This window comes from Berghia stephanieae, unplaced genomic scaffold, assembly GCF_034508935.2.
Source record: "Berghia stephanieae isolate SIO BIC M18660-M18661 unplaced genomic scaffold, UCSD_Bste_1.3 scaffold808, whole genome shotgun sequence".
Lineage (NCBI taxonomy): Eukaryota > Metazoa > Mollusca > Gastropoda > Nudibranchia > Aeolidiidae > Berghia > Berghia stephanieae.
This window is the reverse complement of record NW_027629442.1, coordinates 1-16609: the sequence shown is the minus strand read 5'-3', so window position 1 is coordinate 16609 and position 16609 is coordinate 1. Positions and strand designations below refer to the sequence as shown.

At 37.8% G+C, this 16609-nt stretch overlaps 1 protein-coding gene across 1 annotated transcript; it reads left to right on the top strand.

Annotated features, from left to right (window-relative positions):
* Positions 1-469: 469 nt before the first annotated feature.
* On the top strand, positions 470-16310 carry LOC144962302 (uncharacterized; the record flags this gene model as incomplete). The annotated part of the gene is made up of 4 exons (XM_078895205.1): positions 470-704; positions 8183-8249; positions 15743-15803; positions 16165-16310. Coding segments are annotated over exons 1-4 (509 nt in total), but the record flags the coding sequence as incomplete, so codon positions are not given.
* Between the last annotated feature and the right edge of the window lie 299 nt (positions 16311-16609).

Sequence of the window (16609 nt, the reverse complement as noted above, 5' to 3'; positions counted from 1 at the left end):
CATAGATCCAAGCGCAAAGCAATGTCCTAGCAGCTAGACTGAAAGCTCCTTATTGGCAAATCAACTTTGCTATTCCGTCAAATAAACTGTTCTAACAAAAAATAAACAAAAACAAAAATAAAACAAAAACACGTACTACATGAACAAATCAATATAAATAATAGTAAAGTTGCAGGAACTATCTTTCCTTGGCGATTGACGAACTGGTTCCACTGTGCAAACATTTGTAGTTGCCTATTTTGATCCTAAGACCCTCCGGATAATACCGCTCATCATTCTTTATGAATTTATTTGCGTAGGATAACAGTGCTGCCACCCGTTGCTTTTACCCATGTTTCACCTCTTCCTTTCCTTAGCTCGAGAACTTTCAGGAATTCATCTAATGTTTTAAACTTTCTTCCAACATACAAATCAAGCGAAGAACTCGAGGGTTCATGCGTCTGAGTAGCCATTGTTCAAATGATAGACAATGAACAATGGACTAGCTCTACAAGACAAAGGACACGGAATGGTTTTGAAAGAAAGGATGTTGAAAGATGAGGGGATGAAGGCCTTAGGCCTTAGGCCTCAAGGTACGGGCGTGCTCAAGGCCAGTGATCAATGTGAAAAGTGGCCAAATAGAACCTTAGATGGGCAAACAATGCTAAAACTGATCTCTTTGGAAAACATCGGTTTTCATAATCACAAAAATTCTTACCGCCTAGGTAAAATTAAAAATAGATATAAATCTTAATTTAAATTAATTGTAGAAACAATATTCTCTATGTGTCCAATTTTGTTCAAATTGGCCAGGCCCATGGTCATCTGGCAGCAAGCTAAGAATCTCGTCAATAATAGAGCAGTAAAGTTAGCTGCCCCAAACGTAAACAAAGGTCGAGAAGCACGTGGCAAACCACATGTTCCTGTCTTGACAGCTCACGTTCCAATGTAAATAATAGAAAAAAATAACCTTTAAAATTTGGCTGTTAGGTGGCAAAAGAAACACATATTCATAAATACTCGATCATGCATCAAATAATGTCTAGATATGGATATTTTATGGAACAAAAGGTAAAATTTTCTAAAATTTATCAAAAGTTACAGTCTATCTATTTTTAGACCAGAGCAAATTATTGCGCTGGTGTGAACAAAACGAGAATTATTCGGAGCCTGATTTTCATAATAATTTAGCCTTATATTATTATTTCTGCAACTGTTAGATTTTATGTAAACATATTTTCAATACTGAAAGTGTATTGCCTACAACTCAAACTACAAAATTGGGAGACCTATATTGTGCGTAAATTATTCCGGTCCCTAACGGAAATCACTAGCAACTTGTTATTGTTTACGTTTGGGGCACCTAACTTTACTGCTCTATATCGGTATCGAGAATTGAGATCTTATTTCAGGAGCCGGATTTCGAACAACTCTCGATCAAGACTTCCCGAGAGTAAATAAAAGGTTGTAAATGATATTATTAAGCCGTTGAATTGCCATAAATTATATGCCTGTCCATTTCTGATGATGCCTATAATAGGGTCAATATCAATGCCTTCATTATCGATTAAGGTATCAATATATACGATAGAGCAGTAAAGTTAGGTGCCCCAAACGTAAACAATAACAAGTTGCTAGTGATTTCCGTTAGGGACCGGAATAATTTATGCACAATATAGGTCTCCCAATTTTGTAGTTTGAGTTGTAGGCAATACACTTTCAGTATTGAAAATATGTTTACATAAAATCTAACAGTTGCAGAAATAATAATATAAGGCTAAATTATTATGAAAATCAGGCTCCGAATAATTCTCGTTTTGTTCACACCAGCGCAATAATTTGCTCTGGTCTAAAAATAGATAGACTGTAACTTTTGATAAATTTTAGAAAATTTTACCTTTTGTTCCATAAAATATCCATATCTAGACATTATTTGATGCATGATCGAGTATTTATGAATATGTGTTTCTTTTGCCACCTAACAGCCAAATTTTAAAGGTTATTTTTTTCTATTATTTACATTGGAACGTGAGCTGTCAAGACAGGAACATGTGGTTTGCCACGTGCTTCTCGACCTTTGTTTACGTTTGGGGAACCTAACTTTACTGCTCTATATTTGGTCCTTTTTAAGATTTTTATTTCCGGTGGACTGAATCCACGGCTGTTTTCCAGTCCACTGGTGGACTGAAAACACAGTTATAAAAGGAACTGTGTTTTCAGTCCTCTAGTGGACTGAAAACACAGCTGTGTATTCAGTCCACCGGAAATAAAAATATTTAAAAAGGACCAAATACCGTTGATACTTACCTTGGGCAATACTGGCGACATTGATGTTGAGCCTATTGTAGGTTAGGCATCATCATAAATGTACAGGCATAAAATTTATGGCAATTTGACGGCTTAATAATATCATTTACATCGTTTTATTTACTCTCGGAAAGTCTTGATTGAGAGTTGCTCGAAATCGGCGCCCGAGTCTCTTACAGTGGCTGCCAGATAGCCATTGGCCTGACCAATTTGACACAAATTACTACACAGAGAATAATGTTTCTATAATTAATTTCAAATTAACATTTATATCTATTTTTATTTTTTTCCGAGTCCGTTAGAATTTTTGTGATTACCAAAACCGATGATTTTTCCAAGGACATCAGAGTTTTAGTATTGTTTGTAAGTAAGGTTCAGTTTGGTCACTTTTCACATCGATCACTGGCCTCGAGCACGCCTAAAATGACCTCAATGACCCCAATAAGCGCCATCAAACCTTTAAAAACAATAGAGTCCTTAAAAGAACGTAGAGTCATCTTTCTTAACATATATATCTATGCTTAATGTTTCCGAGTCCGTTAGAGTTTTTGTGATTATCGAAACCGATGATTTTCCCAAGGAGATCAAAGTTGTAGTATTGTTTGCCCAAGTAAGGTTCTATTGGTCACTTTTCACATCGATCACTTGCCTCTAGCACGCCTGTGCCCCCCCCCCCCCCCCCCCCCCCCCCCCCCCCTGGGCAGTCTTGACTTTGTCTTCTTCCAACATCTTTTTCTTGTCCTTTGGCTTGCAGGGCTAGTCTATTGTTAATTGTCTACCATGTTTTGTATAACTAGAATTTTTTGAATGGTATCCCATTTCTTCCTTTCTACTAGCCCTCTCTCTCTCTCTCTCTCTCTCTCTCTCTCTCTCTCTCTCTCTCTCTCTCTCTCTCTCTTTATCTCTCTCTCTTTATCTCTCTCTCTCTCTCTTTATCTCTAAGCTCTCCTACCCTCTCTCTCTCTCTCTCTCTCTCTCTCTCTCTCTCTCTCTCTCTCTCTCTCTCTCTCTCTCTCTCTGACGATCCCTCAAACATATTCAAGAGCCTATAATTATAAAGTTGTTCTCTTAACATATTTTTGTTTTGTTTTCTTTCTTTTTTGTTTTGTTTTTTATTTTGTTTGTTCGTTTTTGTTTCGTTTTTCTCCTGACCCAAATTGTTATATACAAGGAATGCACATGGCAATAAATTTTCAAGTCTCACTGTGTTCTAAATAAAAAATAATAATATTAAAAGCGAGTGAGAGTAAATTAATAAATAAAAAATGTTAAATGTCGTTCAAACTTCTCAAGTCACCAGGAATGGTGTCAACGTGTTGATATTGAAAATTAAGAATTGTTTGCCAAGGGAGTACCAAAAATAAATAATAAAAAGAGAAAGAAAGAAAGAAAATATTATGCCGAGAAAGGAGCTCGAACACCCAATTCACCCCACCCCGGTTACAGTGCTAAAACAGCCGGACACCTTGCCTTCTCGCGCTTGGTCAAACAGTTTAGCCCGTATAATTATAATCTGACTGAATCTTCTTCTTCCAGTGTCATCTCATGGGTTGAGGTCGACTTGAAATGACACGCCAATCTTCCCTGTTGACGGCTTGCTGACTGCATTCGGCTGCCGACAATCCTGTCCATGTCCTCACATCATCTATCCAAGTTCTTGCTGGCCTGCATCTCCCTCTTTTCCCCTCAACTCTACCCTCAAGAATGTCCTTGCTGACAGTTTGATGGCGTCTTAGGTGTCCAAAATACCTTAGTTTTCTTGTTTTTATTACTTTCATTAGGGTCGGTCTGATATCAAGGATGTCACAGACTTCTTGATTTGTTTTCTTTTCTTTCCAACTGATTTTTCCAAGGCGATGGAAAGTCCACATTTCAAAGGCCTCAATTCTTTCTCTATTTGTTTGTTCAAGGTCCATGTTTCTGAGCCGTAGAGAAGTGCTGAGTGGACATAACATTTGAGTATTCTTATTCTCGTTTTCATCTGCGTTTGTTGCGAAGTTAAAATGTTATTCAGTTGGCTGAACCTCGACTTAGCTATAGCAATCCTGTTTTTCACTTCCAGCTCATTCTTTCCGTTGTTGGTCATTGTCTGTCCAAGATATTGAAAAGAATCTACTTGTTCGATGTTTTGATTATTAATTTGGACTTTTTTGCGATTTTTTTTCAGGCTTCTTTGACATGACCATTACCTTCGTCTTTTGAACATTCATCTCTAGACCTTTGCTGTACTGTTCAGGTTTACTTGATTTACAAGGATCTGTAGATTTGTCTCGTTCGATGCCAACAATAATGTATCATCTGCATATCTCAGATTATTTATCCTCCTACCTCCAATAACAATACCTGGAATGTGCTCAGTTTTACGGAAGATAAACTCTGTGTACAGGTTAAATAGATATGGAGAGATGATACATCCTTGACGAACTCCTCTTTTAATTGGCGTGAAAGGTGACAGATCGCCCTGAATCCTGATGGCTGCTTTTTGATGCCAATATAGATTTGTGATTAGCCGTATATTTTTGCCATCAATGCCTACCTTTTCCAGACATGTCATTAATTCTCCATGCTGTACCCTATCAAATGCTTTTGCGTAATCGATAAAGCATGCATAGATTTCTTTTTGATGATCAAGGTATTTTTGTGTGATGTTATTTAAACAGAAAATTGCTTCTCTTGTCCCATTATATTTTCTAAAGCCAAACTGTACATCGCCAACTTCATTATCGATGGCAGACCTGATTCTTTCTAGGATGATCTTCAATAATAATTTAGTTACATGGGGCATCAGACTTATTGTGCGGAAATCACTGCAAGTTGTCGCCTTTGGTTTTTTCTGTAGCGTGATGTAAACCGATTTGGCAAGTTCGTCTGGAATATAGCCTGTATTGTAAATACTATTAAAGAGATCTGTTAGCTTCACAATTGAGAATTCTTTCAAAATTTTTAGCATTTCTGTTACAATGCCATCTTCACCCTCAGCCTTGCCATCTTTCATATTTTTCAATGCATTTTCTATCTCACATGCGAGTATTGGAGGACCGTCAGTGTTGTTTGGCAAAGGTATTTGGGGCCTGTCATCATCAAATAACTCGCCAATGTATTGACACCATCTTTCTTTTATATCCTCTTTCTCAAATCATTTTTTACCATTCTTGTCTTTAATACATTTATTGTTGTTAGTGGTGCGTCCACTGGTGGACTGAAAACACAGCTGTGTATTCAGTCCACTGGTGGACTGAAAACACAGTTCCAAAACACAGCTGTGTATTCAGTCCACCAGAAATAAAAATATTTTAAAAGGACCAAATATCGTCGATACTTACCTCAATATTGACCACATTGATACTGAGCCGTATTGATAGGTTAGGCATCATCAAAAATGGACAGGCATTTATATCTATTTTTCCTAGTCAGTTAGAATTTTTTGTGATTATCAAAACCAATGATTTTTTCCAAGGAGATCAGAGTTTTGGTATTGTTTGCCCAAGAAAGGTTCTATTTGGCTACTTTTCACATCGATCACTGGCCTCGAGCTTGCCTGCCCCCCCCCCCCCCCCCCCCCCCCCCCCCCCCCCCCCCCCCCGAGCAGTCTTGACTTTGTCTTCTTCCAACATCATTTTCTTTCACAATCTTTCACAAAGAACTTAAAATGGTATCCCATTTCTTCCTTTCTACTAGCCCGATCTCTCTCTCTCTCTCTCTCTCTCTCTCTCTCTCTCTCTCTCTCTCTCTCTCTCTCTCTCTCTCTCTCTGACGCTCCCTCAGACATATTCAAGACCCTATAACTATAAAGTTGTTCCGTTAACTTTTTTTTTTTTTTTTTTTCGTTTTTCTCCTGGCTCATATTGTTACGTACAAGGAATGCACGAGGCAATAAATTTTGAAGTCTCGTTCTAAATTAAAATAATAATATTAAAAGTGAGTAAAAGTAAGTAAATAAGAAAAATGTTAAATGTCGTTCAAACTTCTTAAGTCACCAGGAATGGTGTCAACGTTTTGAAGCTGAAAATTAAGAATTCTTTGACTGGTATCCCATTTCTTCCTTTCTAATAGCCCTATCTCTATCTCTATCTCTCTCTCTCTCTCTCTCTCTCTCTCTCTCTCTCTCTTTCTCTCTCTCTCTCTCCCTCTCTCTCTAATCTCTCCCACACCACCCCCACCCTCTCTCTTTCTCTCTCTCCCTCTCTTTATGATGATCCCTCAAACATATCCAAAACCCTATAACTATAAAGTGGTTCTCTTAACATTTTTTTTTTTTTCTTTCTTTTTTTTTTTAAATTTTGGTTGTTTGTTTTTACCTGGATACCTACCTAGATACCTCTGTATAGAGCTTTTAGACTTGGTGTAGTCTCCTTCGCTCCTCCTCATCTATTAATGATTGGACCAATTTTTATAATTGAACTTGTTTCCTAGGGTGTTGCTTATCTCCAACTCTGCTTTGAATTTATTCAAATTTTTTGCTGATACTGTGGTTTCTTGTAGTTTATTCCAGTTATTTACAATTCTAGATGAAAAAAAGTTCCTTCTTTCATTTGTTTTAAAACGTTCTTTTTTCAGTTTCTTGCTGTTTCCTCGTGTCTGAATGTTCTTGTTTGGTTTAAGGAATCCTGCCTCTACCCTGTCTATTCCCTTTACTATTTTATATGTTTGGATCATATCTCCCCTTCTTCTCCTGTAATCTAAGGTCGGGAGATTTAATTCTTTCAATCTCTCACAGTATGTTTTGTCTTTCAGGTGTGTGATAAGTTTTGTTGCTCTCCTTTGCACTCTTTCCAAACAGTCTTTGTCTCCCTCAAACTTCGGATACCATATGCAGTTAGCATATTCCAGCTTTGATCTAACCATAGTCTTGTAGATGGTAGTCATGTGTTTTGTTTTCAGATTCTTGAAATTTCTTTTCACTATTCCGAGTGTTTTACTAGCTTTAGATTGAACATCTTTAATTTGCTTCTTGAAGTTTAGCTTCCTATCAATAAATACTCCTAGGTCTTTTTCCCCATTGGATTTATGCAGGGGTTTTTCTTTCATTATATAGTTTGCTTCTCTGTTGTTTTTTCCTAGGTGAAGAACTGCACATTTATCTACATTGAACTCCATCTGCCATATTTCGGACCATTCTTCAAGCTTTTTCAAATCTTGTTGTAAGGTGTTTCTTTCTTCTTCTGTATTAGCTACTCCATAGAGCTTAGTATCATCGGCAAAGATTTTACATTTAGATTTAGATGATAGATTGTCTGGCAAGTCATTGATATAAATCAGGAAGAGAACTGGTCCCAGTACACTTCCTTGTGGAACTCCACTTGTTACTAGTCTCTCTGTTGATGCTGTTCCATTCACTATCACTTTTGTCTTCTATCTTTTTTTTGTTTCGTTTTTTAACCGACTCGCATTGTTACGTACAAGGAAAGCACAAGGCAATAAATTTTGACGTCTCACTGTGTTCTAGATCAAAATAATAATATTAAAAGTGAGTAAAAGTAAATAAATATCAAATATAAAAAATGTTAAATGTCGTACAAACTTTTCAAGTCACTAGGAATGGTGTCAACGTGTTGAAGTTGAAAATTTAAAATTTGTTTGCCAAGGGAGTACCAAAAAAAAAATGAAAAAAAAAAAGAGAGAAAGAAAGAAAATATTATGCCTAGAAAGGAGCTTGAACGCCCAACCCACCCCACCCCGGTTAGTTACGCTATGCTAAATCAGCCGGCCACCTCGCCTTCTCGCGCCCAGTCAAACAATTTAGCCCGTATAATTATAATCTCTTCCGGTGGACTGATACACAGCTGTGTATTCAGTTCACTGGTGGACTGAAAACACAGCTCCTTCACTAAACCCAATTATATTGATTCAGCAGCAAGTAAACAAACTATTTTTACTTTCGTTTTCATCTCCTAAGTTTACATAATGATGATGAATTTAATAAACAGAACTTTGCCGTTGTGCAAGTCTGTTATCTCACTAACGTAAGTATACACCGGAGTTTCTAGATATGTTCATGCCTTTTTACTTTAATAAAATAATATTAATTTCATAATTTTCTAGCTTTCTGGCGGTCTAAGTCTAAGTCTAATTCATGAGTCATGAGTGTTGAAGTTGAAGTTCAAGTCGAGTCATCATTCAATGATCAGTGTCTGTGAGTTCTGTGGTGAGTAGATATCTAGTAAAGGGTAAGAGACAGTCCAGTACGAAATTTATTGTTCTATCTTAAACTTTTATTTTTTTGTCATGTTCACATCATGATTACTTTGAGATCCTGTATCCATAGTAAATGATAGTATCAAGGTCGTATTCTAGAAGGGAGTGAGTATTTTCCGCCGGGCGGAAAATAACCCTTTTTTCTTATTCTCCGCCGGGATTATCCTTGGGTCTTGTGACCCCTGGTCGTGTCAAAGGTCACATCCGGTCGACCGTGGCGCCAACCGCGAAGCCATGATTGTTTTGTTCGATTGTCAATGATTGTGGCTCTTGATTTCCAAGCACTTTTTCATCTTATCAACAATTGCAAAAATGCAGTTAACCAATTGCAGACTGAGACTGATACCATTTTTATTTGTCAGGATTCTGTAGAGGTAAGAATTTGACTTTTTGTTTTTTTGTTTTGTTTTTAACAAGGCTCGGACTCAGGACAGTGAAGTGTATATCGAGCAATGCCGATGGCGATATGAGTATGAGGAGATAGCTGAATGAATGAGAATGTAATTGTATTGTAATAACAACACGCCTTGCCGACTGTCACGTGTGCCATGTGTTCTACATTCCAATGTGATCTTTATGGATTAATCCTTCGTTGATTTTACTTCTAATACTGTGTAAGTGTAACTGTGCATTGTAATTGTAACTGTAACAACTGGGCAGTTTTCAGCAGCAGTGGAAGCGGTGACACAATTTTTAGAACTTTGGAATGAAATTGAGATGCCTCATGATGATGATAATGACAATGATATAAGATACTGTAATGAAAAACGATATCATTTTAACCATTACTTTTTTAACAAATGTATTTATTTATTTATTTATTTATAATAGAAAGAGTCCAGTTGACGGTATTGGTGTCCTGACAATCAAGAAAGATAGCTGGCTCAAGATGTGTTGTGGCAATCTTATTAATCAGCAAACCATCATCTGTGCCAACAGAGCAGAGTATCTGCATGCACTTTTTAAAACTGGTTAGTAATGTTTTGAAATCTTCATTAGATTACATCTTTATTGCAGAGATGCCAACCAGTACAGGTTTCCCGTGTTCTGTACGGTTTTTCTTCCGAAGTACGGGCACACGGTTTTATCATGAAAAATACGGGATTTGGTTGAAGTGAAAAATCCACGAAATTACGATCACAACATGAAAAGTGTTTTCATGCAAAAGAGCTTTCATTATCGATACTGAATTTTGCGAATCTTGCCCAGCCTACTGCTATATAACTATAAGTAATTCACTGCCCTTTTTCGAGTACGAGTTAACGAAGTCTGATTCGACCTTTTCGGATTGATATCGATTTCTGCACGGCGCAGTAAATACAGGTTTTTGTCCTAAAATACAGGTTTTTGGTCTTGAAAATATGGGTTTTCAAAAGGCTAGGTTGGCATCTCTGTTATTGGTGATCAATACAGTACGCTCGAGCATGGGAATTTCGAACAAGTCGGGACCATGCCTGTTTGTTCGAGATTTCCGTGTTTTTTAGTTTTCCAATTTGAGTATTTTACACAGGATTTGAGGGAGGTAAATGTGGGTGGTCTTGATAAAATTCATATTATAATTATAAGGATAACTCCCCATTATTATGAACTCTGTAGAGAGTCGATAGTGAGACTGCAATTTCCTTTTCTCTGTCAGTTCAACACAATCAATTAGTGGGGGAAAAAATTCAACAGATCGCAAGGGAGTGTCCACTATATGAACGAAATAAAGGGATTAAAACTGGGAATTGTACCAAGTTTGAGATTTCCGTGATTTCGAGATTTGCATGCTCGAGTATAAATGCTTGTTAATCTAAATGATAGTTTGTTGTCAAGAGTTTTGTCCTGTATGGTAAAGCCAATGAAATTTCAACTGTGTTGGTGATGGTGAGAATGATGGCCATTTAAAAAAAATTGGTATGTCTTTGACAAATTCAATTTATGACAATGATTTTGATTGTATAGACCTTTCCAAAAATTGCTAACGAAATGCCTCTTTTCTATTTCCATTTTTCAAACCAGAGCAAGATCAACCGTCTTTGTGGAACATCAGACAAAGTGGTTGCAAACAAGTGGTGTTGAATTTTCCTGTATTGAGCCGAAAGAAAAAAATTTTTCTGGGAGTTTGCGAAAGCAAATTGCGTTTGATTGGAGCTAAATCTAATTTCGCCATTTACCTGGTTTTTTTTTGGTCTCAAATAGATTTGATTTTGTAGTTCAAATTGATTAGATACTTATCTCACAAGCAGCATTTAAAAAAATAAAAACATGAGGGTAGTGCGTCATATCATATTAGTTTTTTTTGATTACAGTGATGAATTCGTAAGATATAAATCATATTTGACCACAATAGTGTTAACATTTTTCAGCATTTATTTTCTTAGGGAATGGGTTAGCGAATCATTTATACATTTTTTAGACAGATCAATCTACACAATTTTCGTGTTTTCTTGTCCTATGATAGTCATTATTTTGAAAATTTTATGGATCAGCTTATGTCAAATAAGTGTTTTCTCAAATTTCCGTTTTGTGTCATTTTCTGATTTTCTAAGAACCATATATGCCATTTTCCTTTAGATTATTTTCAAATTTATTCAGAATCTTTTTTATGATGTGTTTTGCATCATGATGGAAACATTTTGGGGTAAATTAAAATTTAGAAGTTTTTTTAATTTAAAAATTAATTTTTTTTTCCTGTCGATCCGCACCACAATTTCAGCCGAAATTAAAAAATATTGTACAGCATTTCTTTCCAGACAATTTTTTTTTTTCAGAAATTGATCAATTTACAAAATTTGACTATTCTCTTGTTCCATATTGATTATACTTAGAAATTTTGATGGACGTTGTCTGCAAAATTAGCTTGTTTATCAAATTAATAAAGACATTTTGTTTTTTTCTCAAAATCTCATTTTCAATTTTCTGACATTCATAGCTGGATTGTTTCCCCATCAGATTGTATACCAAATTTGGTCAGAATCTTTCGTATGATGGGTATTGCATCATGATGGATTTGGTTTTGGGCTAAACTAAAATTTAGTAGTTTTATTAGTTTTATGAATTTTTAAATTGGATTTTTTCTTGTCGTTCCATGCCAAATTTTCAATCGTAATCGAAAAACAATTCTTTAAATATATTTTTCAAGACTTGCTAAGCCTTTCCATCGTGATGTAGCTCTTGTAGGGAACATTGTGTGTAAATTTGGAAGATTTCGTTGGTTTTCGGTGCATCAGTGTCGGAAATTATTTTTTTTGTGGGGTGGGTGGGGTTGGTCTCATTTTAGCCTATATTGTCTGTGTCATTGAAGACATTTAAATTTAAATATATTGAGCTTTTTATATAGCGCAATATCCACTAAATGTGCTCAAAGTGCTTTACAAGGGGGCCCTGGTCAACAGCAACGCTTGTTATGCGATACTACAATTTTTTTGGACAAAGACAATACTGTTAACAGCCGGGTACTCCTTTTACACCTGAGTATGTTGAGAGAATGTGAGTAAAGAGCCTTTTCCAAGGACTCAACTATGCGCCGAGCGAGGTTCGAACCCAGGACCTTCCGATCCGAAAGCGTCTGTCATACCATAAGACCACATAGCCACACATTTTTTTTTAGCTTTTTTCTTTTTTTTTTGTGTGTGTTTGTGTTAATCATCAAATTAGACCTCCTACCACCTGAAATAACAGGGGAATACCAATATTGGCACTGCGATAAAAAATGGATTTTTGACTACAGGTTCTCCTTTAAGGTGAAATATTTCCTAGCTCAGATGAGGGTTTGTTTTAAGCGGACTGTAGTGCGTTCCAACGTGAGATAATTTTTTTTTTTCATAATAAAATGTATTCACTGCCAGTTGTGACATATAGGTTGACTGCTTAGTTCTGATCTCCAGTGCTATTACATACTTGAGTACCTATCATCAGGCCTATTACACGCTGAGTCCCTACCACCAGTGCTATTAGTCATTGAGTCCCTACCACCAGTCCTGTGAGTCACTGGGTTCATACCACTACTGTTAGCCACTGAGTCCCTACCTCTAGCCCTATTGGCTACTGAGTCCTCACCACCAGCCCTATTGTCCACTGAGTCCCTACTACCAGCTCTATTAGCGACTGAGTCTCTACCACCAGCCATATTGTCCACTGAGTCCCTACCACCAGCCCTATTGTCCACTGAGTCCCTACTACCAGCTCTATTAGCCACTGAGTCCCTACCACCAGCCATATTGTCCACTGAGTCCCTACTACCAGCTCTATTAGCCACTGAGTCCCTACCACCAGCCCTATTGTCCACCGAGTCCCTACCACCAGCCATATTGTCCACTGAGTCCCTCCGACCAGCTCTATTAGCCACTGAGTCCTACCACCAGCCCTATTGTCCACTGAGTCCCTACTACCAGCTCTATTAGCGACTGAGTCCTTACCACCAGCCCTATTAGCCACTGAGTCCCTGTTACCAGCTCTATTGTCCACTGAGTCCCTACCACCAGCCCTATTGTCCACTGAGTCCCTACTACCAGCTCTATTAGCCACTGAGTCCCTACCACCAGCCCTATTGTCCACCGAGTCCCTACCACCAGCCATATTGTCCACTGAGTCCCTCCGACCAGCTCTATTAGCCACTGAGTCCTACCACCAGCCCTATTGTCCACTGAGTCCCTACTACCAGCTCTATTAGCGACTGAGTCCTTACCACCAGCCCTATTAGCCACTGAGTCCCTGTTACCAGCTCTATTGTCCACTGAGTCCCTACCACCAGCCCTATTGTCCACTGAGTCCCTACTACCTGCTCTATTAGCGACTGAGTCCTTACCACCAGCCCTATTGTCCACTGAGTCCCTACTACCAGCTCTATTAGCCACTGAGTCCTTACCACCAGCCCTATTAGCCACTGAGTCCCTGTTACCAGCTCTATTGTCCACTGAGACCCTACTACCAGCTCTATTAGCCACTGAGTCCCTACTACCAGCTCTATTAGCGACTGAGTCCCTACCACCAGCCCTATTGTCCACTGAGTCCCTACTACCAGCTCTATTAGCCACTGAGTCCTTACCACCAGCCCTATTAGCCACTGAGTCCCTGTTACCAGCTCTATTGTCCACTGAGACCTTACCATCAGCTCTATCAGTATTAGCCAATGAGTCTCTACTACCACCAGTTCTATTAGCCACCATCCTATCAATAATATTAGCCACTGAGTCCCTACCGCCTGCTCTATTACTAAAGGCCACTGCATCCTTACCATGATGGGGAAGGGGGGGGGGGGGGTATTTGACACACAGTAGAGTACCCACTGAGGCCCTACCACCAGCGCTATAGACACATAGTGGTTATTTGTTCCCATCACAGTACAGACGATGTGTAACCTTTAACGTGTCGTGAACGGATTTCCCAACTCGTTCACGATGTGTAAAATAAAGGAAAAAGTTCAGAAAAAGTCTCCACCGAAGTGGGCGTTCTCCATATTTGTAGAGGACATATATGGGCGGTTAAAAATGCTCTAAAAGCACATCGGGAATCGTCCCGGTACAGTCTAATTCTAAAACATAGTATGGCGGATCGGATCTGTCAGATACAAACGATAGGCAAAATAGTAGATTTAGAATTAGGCTTGGTGTCGAAGAAAAAAGAATGAAGGGTGTCACAAGCTTTTATAGGATAGACACGATGACGTCACGTTTACGCGGGAGACAGTGAACAAACACAACATGAAGATTACTCACAACAGCCTGATCGAGACACGACAGTCATACCATAAAAAAACACTAACAACAACAACAACATAAACTTATCACAATAATCAGTGACATAAAATCTTCCCCACAAACGTTTGTAGTCTGATTGAGCAACACTAGTGAGAACTAATCACACAACTAGCAGTGAGAAAGAGCAGAGTTAAGTCAACTCCCTTCATTCTCCAAATTATTTTAGTCCGGCAAGCTTGAACTTGAAGTGTGTCTCAAATCTACTGGTTAATTACCCACTGATTCTCTACCGTCTACCGCCGCCTCTATCACCCACTGATTTCCTACCGTCTACTGCCACCGCTATCACCCACTGATTCCCTAATAATAACGAGGGAGGGGGGGGGGGGGGGGGGCAAATAACGACCAGATTATTTACACTACACCACGAAGGTCAGATTATGGGAGTCCGCTAAGTCTCAAAGATCAACTTGAAAAACCCGGCGGAAAATAAGCAAATTTGTTATTCTCCGCCCGGCGGAAAATAAAAAGGACTATTTTCCGCCCGGCGGAGAATAATGACAGCCATTCTAGAAATAGAAAGAGTGGCATAATTCCTGTCTACTAGACTGCCTTGGTGTCAGTGTCAGTAACAATTAACAACTCACTTACTTACACTACAACTACAACTACAAAATAAAAAAAAAAATTCCCTTATTCATCCATAAGGGGAAATTTGTATTTAGGGTCTATTCCAAGGGAAGACTGGAATAACCCAGGTGCCAGCCACAGAGCAGTGCCGCAAATTGTGAGGCGACTTGCTCAATACCACACAACGCAGCGGAGGGTGATTGAACTCGGTGCCTGTCGGGTAAGAAGCAAAGACCATACCACTGAGCCACGCAGCCCCCCACAACAGTTACAATTTTATTTTACGTCTGTTTCAATTTTGACTTATTTGACATATATACGTACACAGTCGCACTCCCATTGTTCCAATTGTAAATTAATATTTTAATTTTCATTGTGCTTGAAAAGTGATTGTTTTGTAAAGGTTGTATTTGTACTCTAACTCTAAACTTAATTACAATCCATCAGAACTAAGCATGTTTACTTTGCTGTTTAGTTTAGAATTCAATAGCTTTTATTATGCCAATTTTATGTAATAAGAATTTGTCCTGTTTATGAATGTTTCTCTGTAAAGCACTTTGAGCATGTTTAGTGGATATTGTGCTATATGAAAGCTCAACCTTTTTTTTTTTTCTCTGTCAAAAATTTAATGAAAGTCAAATAAACTGATAATTAGAAGATCCCTCAAAGATTTATTTAATTTCTGAATTGTGATATGGATACATTGGTGGTATTTATAGAGAAGAGATCTTGTTTTTGCAGTGTCGTCTGTACTTATTTGCGGAAATCTAACCCAAATTGTTATTGGCTCATTGATGGAAATAATCTCAAATCAATGTAAAACAATTTCCATTACAATGATGTTAAACCATCCCTTTGTTATCACGCCTGCAAATGTGTCCACATCGATTTTTTCCCGATTTATTCAAATTTCATGCGTTTTATTATTTTCATTTCCTTCATAATTTCAGGAGCATCGTTAGAAAACTTGGAATAGCAAGTCTTGCTTCAAAAACAACATTTCATAAAAAGGTATGACTTTCTACTTGTAGTATCAGCCCTCAGATTCATTCAAATTTTTTTCGATAATATATCAATATTTGGTTTCACCAAAATGTGTTATCAGTTAGAACACAACACCAGTATTCTCCTCATTAATAAATCAGCACAGCAAAGGATGAGACATTAGCTGAGTGGTAGGTCGCTGTCCTTTGTGGAAAATAAAGAACAGGAAATTTTTAAAAAGAAAACTTTCTTTTAAAAATCAAATTGAAAAAAACTGTCCTGACTGTCTAAAACTGAGAAAGAATATGTATTTTGTTACATGTAATAACGTTCTAACAAGATATAAACATTATGTTTTATTGTGATCTGATTCCAATTTTACTCTCAGGCTCACAGTAGACGCTCTTTGGCTGTAAAAGCATCAGGAGGATTGGTCCTCACATCCTTGATAGTTCTACCCCTTGTGAACACACCTCCGATAAAACACACCAGACTGCAACACACCACATCAGACATCACGGACAGTGAGAACAGGTTGGGTGTTTTGACTTGTTTTGAACAAATGTATTTGAGTATTAGTAGTAATAGTAGTAGTCCTTCAGACAAATTGTTTTGTTAATTTCCTTTAACAATGCCATAATGTAAATGTTGCTGCTCGAAGCTTGAAGAAATAAATAATAATGTGAAATTGAATGTAAGCTTCAATTTAATTACAAAAAAAATTACAGATCAAGTGAACGTTTCGGGTTTCCCCTTTATCAACAAAACAGGATGAATGAAACACCACAGATGAACTTAACAATGCCATCATTTTATGTCCCATTCTGTTTCAG